Source organism: Amblyraja radiata, chromosome 6, assembly GCF_010909765.2.
Source record: "Amblyraja radiata isolate CabotCenter1 chromosome 6, sAmbRad1.1.pri, whole genome shotgun sequence".
Taxonomy (NCBI): domain Eukaryota; kingdom Metazoa; phylum Chordata; class Chondrichthyes; order Rajiformes; family Rajidae; genus Amblyraja; species Amblyraja radiata.
In genome coordinates, this window is record NC_045961.1 from 28,527,575 (window position 1) to 28,539,723 (window position 12,149).

The 12,149-nt window shown below is 44.7% G+C and overlaps 1 protein-coding gene across 2 annotated transcripts in view; it reads right to left on the minus strand.

The window, feature by feature from the left end:
* Positions 1–16: 16 nt before the first annotated feature.
* Positions 17–12,149, minus strand: part of LOC116974182 (tetraspanin-33-like) — a 29,717-nt gene continuing 17,584 nt past the window's right edge. For both annotated transcript variants that reach the window (XM_033022386.1, XM_033022387.1), the window contains exons 5-7: positions 5,431–5,526; positions 2,666–2,791; positions 17–628 (exon numbers count right to left, since the gene is read on the minus strand). In XM_033022386.1, coding sequence (XP_032878277.1) covers positions 335–628; positions 2,666–2,791; positions 5,431–5,526 — 516 coding nt within the window. In that variant the 3' untranslated portion in view covers positions 17–334. The remainder of the gene's footprint in view (positions 629–2,665; positions 2,792–5,430; positions 5,527–12,149) is intronic.

Genomic DNA, 12,149 nt, shown 5'->3' on the forward strand with positions numbered 1-12,149 from the left:
TGGATGGGCAGAGAGAAACTATTTCCACTAGTACTCGTGAACAAGAGTGAATGACATTAAAAACACATGCTGGGCCTTCCAGGGATGAGGTGAGGAAGCACATCTTCACCGCAAGGGCAGTGAAAATCTGGAACATCTTCCCCAAAACATAGAAAAGTAGGTGGAGTAGGCAATTCAGCCCTTCAAGCCCGCACAAACATTCAATATGATCATGGCTAATCATCTAAAATCAGTACCCCCTTCCTGCTTTTCCCCATATCCCTTGATTCCTTTAGCCCTAAAACTAAATCTAACTCTTGAAAACCCTGTGAGAACAAAGGGTCAAGTGAACATTTTAAAGAGAAATAGAATCAAGGAACAGAAATGGAACTGAATGCCGATAGTCCTGATCTGATATTGGGAGGAAAGGGTTTGAGGGGCAGAATGGTCCACTGAGGTAGACATGGGTGGTGGGCAAGGCACTGACCTGTGGGATAGCAAGGCCCAGGGCCACCCCTCCCAACAGGAAGAGGTTGCTATGGATCCAGTTGACCAGCTTGTCGATGCACCCATTGGTGTAGATATATTCCTCTGCTGCCAGGTACTCCAGATCCTGCATGCCATGCCCACACATAGTGTTGATCACTTTCTGCATTGGGAAGAGAGACAGGTCAGTGTATTGGACCGAGTGTCTACCAAAAGAGAGGCGGTTCCACCACCTCAGGCACAACAGGCAGATCTCCCTTGTCATAAAACCATTCTCTGTCTACCACTGCACATCACTGCTTCTTCTAATGTGGCTCCCAGCAGCACTCAGCAGTGACCCTGGCTCCCCACACTTCAACCTGACCCAGGGCTCCATCAGTTGCTCGTAGAAAGGCTCAGTCTCTGCTCCGCCAACTGAATCCGCAGGCTGCTAGACTGTTGGTGTGATTGGTGCCACTGAGTGTTTGAGGATACGTCTGACATTCGCAAATGTACACTTCCCGTTCTGGTTGCAGGTTGCACCCAGTGCAGGGTCAAGGCAGCCAACCTAGGTTAAGAAATGAGGACTCTGTGGAAGATCACGCTGCATCGTTAGACTCTGAGAACATTGCTGCTGCCTCAGAGCTCCGGGAACCTGGGTTCAAACATACTTGGCCATCTGGTATCTGCAGTATGTATGGGGGATGGTTGGGGGAGCATAGGGTGGATGGAGGGTGGCTGCTATCATATGAATGCAGTGGTTACACGCAAAAGCAAAAACATTGCTGTACAGATTGTAAAGCTTCACTGAATGGCGTGCATAATGCTTTTCAACACTTCACGAAGAACCTCAAGCTTTGAACTGTGCAATTTTCACGTCTTGAATCATTGAGCATCCAATGTCAAATTATTTCCATAACATTACAATTTACATGCTTCTATTTTCTGTTTTAATGTCTTGTACCTTTGCCAGGTACTGCTGGCATGGTTCGTCAGGATTCTGACCCGATATAGTAGATAGATTGGAGAAATACAGGATACTTTGTGTAACACTTCAGAACTAACCATCACTGGGAAATATACCCGAGGGGCAGAGACCAGACTCCTGTGCAGAAGACAGATGGGAGTCAGCCTGAACACGATCACATCAGATCCTGGTGTGTCAGATTCAAACTTGTGTTTTAAAAAAATGATGAAATTGCTTGATATTCTTACAAAATGTTGTGGATTGCACAAGAATGTTAGTATTCTATGAACAAGAGTTTGACTTACTAGGAGTATGCGCAAAGTCCATTTTTTAGGCTTTGGCACAGAGGTAAAGAAAGGAGAAAGTGATAATTGGTCTTTTAGCTATGCTTGAAAGAGACCATTGTCGAGAGGCAAACTAGGGCATTTTCTAGAGAATGTAACGCACCCAGTAGTCAAAGAATTGGTCTGCAGTAAAGTTTCCAATGTGACCACGTGGACAAGAATACATAAGATACATTAAATTGCCAGGTACTGATCAGTCTGAAGCAGGGTCTTGACCCGAAACGTCGCCTATTCCTTCGCTCCATAGATGTTGCCTCACCATATAACAATTACAGCACGGAAACAGGCCATCTCGGCCCTTCTAGTCCGTGCCGAACACTTACTCTCAACTAGTTCCATCTACCTGCAGTCAGACCATAACCCTCCATTCCTTTCCCGTCCACATACCTATCCAATTTATTTTTAAATGATAAAATCGAACCTGCCCCCACCACTTCCACTGGAAGCTCATTCCACACAGCTACCACTCTCTGAGTAAAGAGGTTCCCCCTCATGTTACCCCTAAACTTTTGTCCCTTAATTCTTCAATCATGTCCTCATGTTTGAATCTTCCCTATTCTCAATGGAAAAAGCTTATCCACGTCAACTCTGTCTATCCGTCTCATAATTTTAAAGACCTCTATCAAGTCCCCCTTTAACCTTCTGTGCTCCAAAGAATAAAGACCTAACTTGTTCAACCTTTCTCTGTAACTTAGGTGCTGAAACCCAGGCAACATTCTAGTAAATCTAACCTGCTGAGTTTCTCCATTTGTCTACCTTCGTTTTTTTCAGGATCTGCAGTTCTCTCTTAAACATTAAATTAATGACAAGTCTGTTTATGCTCAATGAATGGTTCATTTATTTACAATGGGCACAGGACTGCAGCCTCTGCCTATCCCATTACAAACGTTACCCCACCCCAGTCACTTACCTCCGTGGTGCGCAGGCAACAGGAATAAGGCACAGAGCAACGCTCCCGGCTGGGGTTCTCCAGCGTGCAGTTAAAGTACATGTTGTGGCTCCAGTCCTTGTATGAAATTCCCCCACAGCAGCTGAACTGTCGGAGGGAGAAAAGAAGAAGCGAGGCGATAAGAGGTGAGAGGGCAGAGAGAAAGAAGAAACAGAAATGTTACAAACCTGCCTTTTGTTACCAATGTCAATGAAACCAGCCTCTACCCAAGTTGACGATATATGCCACAGGACTATTCTGGGACTTGCCCTCATCTTGCAATGTTTACAAGACATTTGGGCAGGAACATGGATAGAAAATGCTTAGAGGGATAAAGGCCAAACACAAGCAAGTGGACCAGCTCAGCTAGGCAACTTGGTCAGCATGGATGAGATGGGCTGAAAGACATGTTTATGTGCTGTACAACACTATAAACATGTCTGGATATCACCCCAAGCTCACTTTGCTCACTCATCACCATTGGCCCACCCACCACACACATAGAAGGTTTACAATGTCACCCACTTCTGTGGCCTTCACTACCAAATGCATGGACAGGGCCTGCAAGGTAACGAGTTCCCCTCCAGGTCACACAGTACCCGGGTCGGACATTTCTCCTCAATGGGTCCAAATCCCAGAGGTCACTATGTGGCAGCACTGAAGGGACCTAAACCACACGCTTTGCAGTGGCTCCGGAAAACAACTCACCACCAAGGGCAAGTTGAGATTGCCCATGAAATGCTGGCTCTGCTGGTGATGCCCAGATCTTGAGAATTATTTTTTAAGTTGACAAGCAGGTACTGCAACAGCATTTGAAAGACACTTGGACAGGTACATGGATAGGAAAGGTTTGGAGGGATAAAGGCCAAATGAAGGCAAATGAGATTAACTTAAATGGGGCATCTTCGTCAGCACGGACGAGTTGGGCCGAAGGGCCTGTTTGTTTGCTGTGTGACTCTATGCTTCCAAGATTAAAATAAGTGAGCATCACATTATAAAAAGGATTGAGGACCCCATAGTTAAACGTCAACAAATTGTGAAACATGCTAAGTCGAGAGTGAAGCTGACAGAATTGCCTGATCATTGAAAGTTAAAATTTGAGGTGTGCATCATCTGAAAGATGTGATGTAGTGTGATGGACCTCGACCACAAAATTACCCAGATTATTAAAAGGTGGAAAAACGGAGACAAATCAACCCAATTCCTTGGCTTTGCCCAAAGGGGATGGAAAAATAAAGGAAATTAGAAGACTTGGATTAGGGTAGAAAATCAAGAGAAAATGGATCTGGTTCATTCATTATATTCCATTGTTTAACTTTTCAAAAAAAGTACCAACAAAAGGCAGGGGAAAAATGATTGACAGCATTTGTCCACAGCAACTGGCATATTTGTGTTAAATTTTGCTACATCACCACCAAATAGAGACTCGTGCTTTTTCCACGAGGCCCCACTGACTTGAACATTGATGTTTGCTGAAAGTAATATTTAGGAAGCCTAGAAGGCAAGAAAAAAAAAAAAAAAGCAATGAAGATGAAGGAACAAATCAAATGGAGAGGTAGAACAAGCAAACGGCACAGAAACATAGAAAATAGGTGCAGGAGTAGGCCATTCAATATGGTCCTGGCTGATCATCCAACTCAGTATCCCATCCCTGCCTTCTCTCCATACCCCCTGATCCCTTTAGCCACAAGGGCCGCATCTAACTCCCTCTTAAATATAGCCAATGAACTGGCCTCAACTACCTTCTGTGGCAGAGAATTCCACAGAGTCACCAATCTCTGTGTAAAAAATGATTTTCTCATCTCGGTCCTAAAAGACTTCCCTCTTATCCTTAAACTGTGACCCCTAGTTCTGGACTTCCCCAACATCAGGAATAATCTTCCTGCATCTAGCCTGTCCAACCCCTTAAGAATTTTGTAAGTTTATATAAGATCCCCCCTCAACTTCTAAATTCTAGCATGTACAAGCCGAGTCTATCCAGTCTTTCTTCATATGAAAGTCCTGCCATCCCAGGAATCAGTCTGGTGAACCTTCTCTGTACTCCCTCCAAGGCAAGAATGTCTTTCCTCAGATTAGGAGACCAAAACTGTACGCAATACTCCAGGTGGGGTCTCACCAAGACCCTGTACAACTACAGTAGAACCTCCCTGCTCTTATACTCAAATCCTTTTGCTATGAATGCTAACATACCATTTCTTCACTGCCTGCTGCACCTGCATTCCTACTTTCAATGACTGGTGTACCATGACACCCAGGTCTCGTTGCATCTCCCCTTTTCCTAATCGGCCACCATTCAGATAATAGTCTACTTTCCTGTTTTTGCCACCAAAGTGGATAACCTCACATTTATCCACATTATACTGCATCTGCCATGCATTTGCCCACTCACCCAACCTATCCAAGTCACCTTGCAGCCTCCCAGCATGCTCCTCAAAGTATTTTAGGAGGATGCCCCCCAGCTTCATGTCATCCACAAACTTGGAGATGTTGCATTCAATTCCCTCATCCAGATCATTAATATATATTGTAAATGGCTGGGGTCCCAGCACTGAGCCTTGCGGTACCCCACTAGTCACTGCCTGCCATTGTGAAAAGGACCCGTTTACTCCTACTCTTTGCTTCCTGCCTGCCAGCCAGTTCTCTATCCACATCAATACTGAACCCCCAATGCCGTGTGCGGTATGATGGAGATGGATTGGTTAAAGATGATATAGTGCATATATAGTCATAAGTCCGTGATACAGAACCTGCTTCTGCCCATAGTCGATGAGGTTCTGGAGATCCAGGTCATCTCGGTAATGAATTATTGCGCTATCGATGATCTCACTGACCTTCGATCGGGCCTGTGTTGGAAAGAGACAATACATTTTGCAATTAAAGCCAGAGTCAGCTCCCATTTAAATAATCAGGCATCTATCTTCCTCCACAACTCACAATCCATTAGACTGTTCTTTGTTTAGAGTTGCCGTTCGTGGGTGGGAAATGCAATTTCTAAAATCTTCCATCGTAATTCACTGATGGAAATTAAAGGAGTGTAGGAGTCTTGCTCGAATAAAATCCAGTAAAAACAATTTCAAAGCCCACAGTAACAGCTTGAGAGGTTGAATTCATTTTAAAAGAATTTGAGGTTTAAAACGCTGGTATTGGTACACGTGAAGGAACAAACTAACCACTGGTACTAAATCTGGCCGACAAACGACACCAGTTCTGCACCAGTGTAACTAACAATGCAATTAGAGACCAGTCAGTTGCACCAAAATGTACATTGTGGGAGCAGCTTTACCCCAAAGACTTCAATAGTTACAGATGGTCTATTACAGTCACAACAGCTAGAAGAACCCTCTGAATAAGGGTTTCGGCCCGAAACGTTGCCTATTTCCTTCACTCCGTAGATGCTGCTGCACCTGCTGAGTTTCTCCAGCATTTTTGTGTACCTTCGATTTTCCAGCATCTGCAGTTCCTTCTTGAACACAACAGCTAGAGATTCTGGTCTGTAAAGATTCATTTCCCACTGGTCCATGCATTTACACGGAGCCACCAGAGGGCGCTGAAGCACCACAAGGCACCACTGAAACGGCGGCAGGCACATGATCCCAATTCAAATCATCGCAGCAACATTTTTCATTGTACCTGTATCTCACTGTACTCGATCATATAACAATAAATTCAACTTGATTTGTCTTGGCATCTTTGGCCTATCTTTCACTGACAAGTGGGAGATCTTTGCTCATCCTCGAGGTCTTGCTGCACTTCCATTGAGCCTTGCAGCAGGCCCCAGGAGTTCTCTTGAATAAAGCATAGATATCAGCCTAATTAACTGAGATTAGTGCGGGATATAGATGTGCTAGATCACTGGACTTTGATTCCAGTTGAGGATGGTTCTCTTGTCTTTTTAAAAAGGAAAAAAAGGACCAATTTAATGGAGGTCTTAAAGACTGTGGTGTGAATAAGGTAAACATAAGATACTTTCACTTCCCAGAAAGACCAAAATTAGGAGTTATAGATAAATTAAAGCCACAAATTCAGCCTGAATTTAGGACAATCTTTCTCCAGAGCTTGGCTAGATAGAATATGGAACTTGCAATTATGTGGGTGAGAGAGCGAGAGAGATACACACATTTGTGTAGATGGCAGGGCTGCCAACATTGGGTGAGAGTTGAGAGTGAGAAATTGCAAGCGAGTGCAGCAACCAAGGAGGGGGGAGGTTGTGGGAGGGGGGTGTCCCTCCTTCCACGGTAGGGAGCTTTTGCATTTTTCAGCTTGAAATTGTGGTGCATACTGCAGCGAGTACTTTAACTTACACTTGAATGCAACATTTATGCTTTAAATTGGATTAGGTATGAATAAGGTTTGGCTAAATTACATTCCTAATTACATTCCACAGTAGAGCCAGGCTCTAATCAACAGGTGCAGCACATGAGAAACAGTGAGATAGGTACAGGTTTAGAGGAATATGCGCAAATGCAGGCAGGTGGAACTAGTGTAGATGGGACATGTTGGCCAGTGTGGGCAAGTTGGGTTGAAAAGCCCGTTTCCGCTGTAAAACTCTATGACTACAACATACAAACTTACTGACCAAGAAGAAAGAGAAGAACAAAGAGACGGTATCCACAAAAGGAAACAAATTTCCGGAGTAACTTAGCGGGTCAGGCAGCACTCTGTCTAACTGCACTGGTGACTTTACCTTGGAGTTAAGACAGGAACAAAAGATGTACAGCATGTAGAAACCAGGAACTGCAGATGCTAGTTTACAAGAAAGCACACAAAGCTCGGGAGTAACTCAGTGGGTCAGGCAGTATCCCTGGAGAACATGGGTAGGTGACATTTCAGGTGTGGACCCTTCTTCAGACTGATGAAGGGTCCCGACCTGAGACATGACATATCCATGTTCTCCAGGGACTCTGCCCGACCCACTGAGTTACTACAGAGCTTTGTGTGCTTTAAGATAAGACTTTTGGTCAGAGCAGAGCGAAAAGAACAACGAGAGAGGCTGGGTGTTGAAGATGGGAGAGAAACACCCCTTACACTAGCACTATACTACACACTGGGGACAACGTACCATTTTTACCAAAGCCCATTAACCTACAAACCTGCACGTCTTTGGAGTGTGGGAGAAACCCCACATAGTCATAGGGAGAACGTACAAACTCCGTACAGACAGCATCCATAGTCAGGATGGAACCCGGGTCTCTGGCGCTGCAAGGCAGCAACTCTGCCGCTACACCACCGTGACGCCCCGTTTTTTTTTTCTTTCTTCTTTTCAGGAGAGAGGAAGAGTATTTCTCTGTGTTCTATGTTCTATCAGGACAACAACAATACTAAATTCAACACACATAGCCTCTGATGCTGCTTTAAGCCTGGTATTAATGCAACAATTACTGAAGCTACATCGTTTAAGGCAGCTTTTACAACACCAAATAACTTCTGCTGCTGCCTCACTTCTTCTGGGAATTAATAAACTGAAAAAAAGATTTATTCCATCTGGTCCACATCCTCGCAGAGAAAATACTGGCTACACTTTGGCTCAATATTTACCCATGGTATCTGACATCCTCCAGCACTGTAAGGAGTAAATCTTGAAAAATGTAACCATTGGACCAATGACCAAGTTTCTTTTGATGCACAGGAACAGATCGCTGAATGTGTCAAGGTTAATGTCCATCTCAATCCGAGCAAACTTCTACTGAATTACGCCAGAAGTTTGCATAAGCTATGGCTGCAAAAATAGAGAAGTCAAAATGTAGAAACAAGGAACTGATTAATACACAAAAGGACACAGATTCTGGAATGACTCAGCCCAGTTGAGCCCAGACCATGTTATGAATTACATTTCCACTGCATGCAAAAATTAGCATGGTCCTTGTGTATCGCCACACGTAATGTGGCCGATGATATCAGGGATATATTTGCATCTTATTTTTAGACAATAGACAATAGAATTGAATTGAATCCTTTATTTGTCATTCAGACCTTTCGGTCTGAACGAAATGTCGTTGCCTGCAGCCATACATGTAATAATAAACAACACACAATAAACACAAATTAACATCCACCACAGTGAGTTCACCAAGCGCCTCCTCACTGTGATGGAGGCAAAAGTCTTAGGGTTACTGTCTCTTCCCTCCTCTTCTCCCTCTGCGCTGAGGCGATTCCCCACCGGGCGATGGTAAGTCAGATACAATAGGTGTGGGAGTAGGCCATTTGGCCCTTCGAGCCAGCACCGCCATAATCAGTACCCTGTTCATGCCTTCTCCCCATATCCCCCGACTCCACAATAATATTAAGAGCCCTATCTAGCTCTCTCTTGAAAGCATCCAGAGAACCTGCCTCCACCGCCCTCTGAGGCAGAGAATTCCCCAGACTCACCACTCTATGAGAAAAAGTGTTTCCTCGTCTCCGTTCTAAATGGCTTACTCCTTATTCTTAAACTGTGGTTTCTGGTTCTGGACTCCCCCAACATCAGGAACATGTTTCCTGCCTCTAGCGTATCCAAGCCCTTAACAATCTTATCGTGGAATGGAAGCAAAACCGTTGAAGTTGCAAGCTGTAAAGCAGCATCCTCACCACGTTCCTGTGGAAGGCCAAGCTTATGCATATTAATAGTGTGCGATGGGACTAAGCCAATCAAATTGCTCGTTCTTTACGGGAAACCTGCCGACAGAAAACTATTCTCATTGGTGAGTGCGGAGGAGATCTGGAAGCCTTGGGCATATTGAATTGTTTGTGACTTTATTTTTTTATTATTTATTTTTTTTGAGTGTGAGAAATTCTGTGACCAGCGTGAGAATTGTGCGAAAAGCGCGAGTCTCACGCTCAATGCATGAGAGTTGGCAGCCCTGAGGCGGTTATGTAGATGTGTTTAGATAAGGATTGGTCAGTAGGTGCATGGAGCACAAAACCTGGTATGAATTGGTCTGAAGAAAGGTTTCGGCCCGAAACGTTGCCTATTTCCTTCGCTCCATAGATGCTGCTGCACCTGCTGAGTTTCTCCAGCACTTTTGTCTACCTTCGATTTTCCAGCATCTGCAGTTCCTTCTTAAAAACAATGAATTGGAGTCAATTGGGCTATAAATGCCCTTATTTCTGTGCATTGTTTTGCATGTGGATATTTCATGAAACATTTGTTTTTAGAACTCAGAGGGAAAGAACCAGTCAGAACATGACTCCAATATTAACATGACACCACTAAAACATGTCTCAGCCAGCAAGCAAGAAACTGGCATTAAGATTACAACGAGCGCAGTAACCGAGGTGCTGACTGCACCACAGCTGCAAGGAACAGCTGGGCACAAGATCAGACAGTTATATCACAGACTTGGAGCAGACTTGTATCGGCACAAAGTACTGTGCAAACAATGGAAGACTCCTGAATTGTAGACACGGGTGCAAGTTGAAAGAGCAGCAGCCAATTTACATTAAGGTGCCAGAAATAATAATGTTGTTATGAGCCAATTGTTTTTATGAAACACTCAGCAGGTCAGGCAACATGTTTGGAAAGAGAAAGACGTCACATATCATGTCAAAGCCCTTTCCGTTGGTATGATGTTGACTGGCCAGGTCACCATAGCAGTGCCAAAGGCTTCTTTATCTAAACAAAAATCTAGACAGGACTCTCAAAGCCACATCTCAAAGAAAGCATCCCCGACAGTACAACGCTCTCTCACTACTGCTCTGAAGATAGAGCCAAGAATTCTTCTGTGACGAAGCCTTCTGCAGGACATGAGCCCAGGGCAGCCTGACTACAGAGGGGAGGGTGCTGCCACTGAGCCAGGGCTGACAAACAGCAGGAGGTTCCCAATTTAGTCTCTCTCACGTTTCACAAAGAAAAACTGTCTGAAACACAAGAGGGATGCATAGAACCATGCAATGTCCTATGGGGAAAATGCACCTCATTCTGAAAATAAAATGGACTAAGACTACAGTCTATGAAAAATATAGGTGTAGGCAGATCAATTGCTCAAGACTGCCTGCCATTTGATATGATCATAGCTCTTTTAATTGCTTCACATTTACTGTTAGTGCCTTTAGCTGGGAACAACTGGGATGTTATAAAAAAATAAAATAATAATAGGATCAGGATTAGGCCACTCAGCGCATCAAGCCAGGAATTAGTGTAAATAGACAACCCGGTTGGCATGGATGAGTCGGACCGAAGGGCCTGTTTCTGTGCAAGATGACTATGACTGGGTGGGTAAGTTAACCTTTTCCTGCTGACTCCATTGCATCAAATACATTAACATCATAAAAGTATCTTTTATATTTCAACGGTCCCTTTTTTTTGGTACCCCTGTTCAGTGGAATGATTAATGAGGGCACTGTGGAGTCCACAGGGCCTTGCAGAGTTGGGGCGGTGTGTGCCTACAGGTGGGGTAGTTTGATGCTGGTGCACTCCTTTCACTGTTACACCAGGCTTCGGTGTACCCCACATTCTCAATGTCATCCAGAATAATTACTGCAAATCAAGCAACTCTCAAGGTGAGGAGGGGCGGACGTTGGAGTCAGAGTGATATAACGCAGAAATCAAAACATCACAAGGAACAGAAGTGCTGGGAATAGCCAACTGGGTAGGCAGCACCTGTGGAGAGGGTAATCTTTTGTCTTTGATCTGGAGAGGTTAAGAGATTGGGGTGAGGGGGAAGAGTCCAAGTTGATCAGGAATTCTGGAAAAGCAAGAAGCCCACAGTCTGGGGTGACAACCTCTGGCCCAGGAAACAGGACAGGGAGTCGGCGAATAAATCGATACCATCCCTGGCTCAGAATTCAACAAAATGGAGATGTAGTGGGATGAAGCCAGCGTTCTTGCCGGGAGCCGATCATTCAAGATCAGCAAGGGAGTGGGGGAAAAGAACAGTGAAAATATGGCCGGGGTTGGGGGAAGCAATGCAGTTGGGAGAAGGGGAAATGAGAAGCAAGTTAGAAAGCAGAACCTGTCTACAAACTTCGATGTCCACGAGAAAGGATGGAGTCTTTTGTTGAAACAATGAAGGCTGAAATGTAAGCGTGGAGCAGGAGAGCTTGATACAGTGTATCTGGGACGACAGATGGCACAATGGGCTAAGTGTTCGGCTGGCGACCGGAAGGTGGCCGGTTCGAATCCCGCTTGGAGTGCATACTGTCGTTGTGTCCTTGGGCAAGACACTTCACCCACCTTTGCCTGTGTGTGAATGTGTGTGAATGTGTGTGAGTAATTGGTGGTGGTCGGAGGGGCCGTAGGCGCAGAATGGCAGCCACGCTTCCGTCAGTCTGCCCCAGGGCAGCTGTGGCTACAGAAGTAGCTTACCACCACCGAGTGTGACTGAGGAGTGAATGAATAATGCGATGTAAAGCGCCTTGAGTATTAGAAAGGCGCTATATAAATCCCATCCATTATTATTATTATTATTATAAGAAGGAACTGCAGATGCTGGAAAATCGAAGGTACACAAAAATGCTGGAGAAACTCAGCGGGTGCAGCAGCATCTATGGA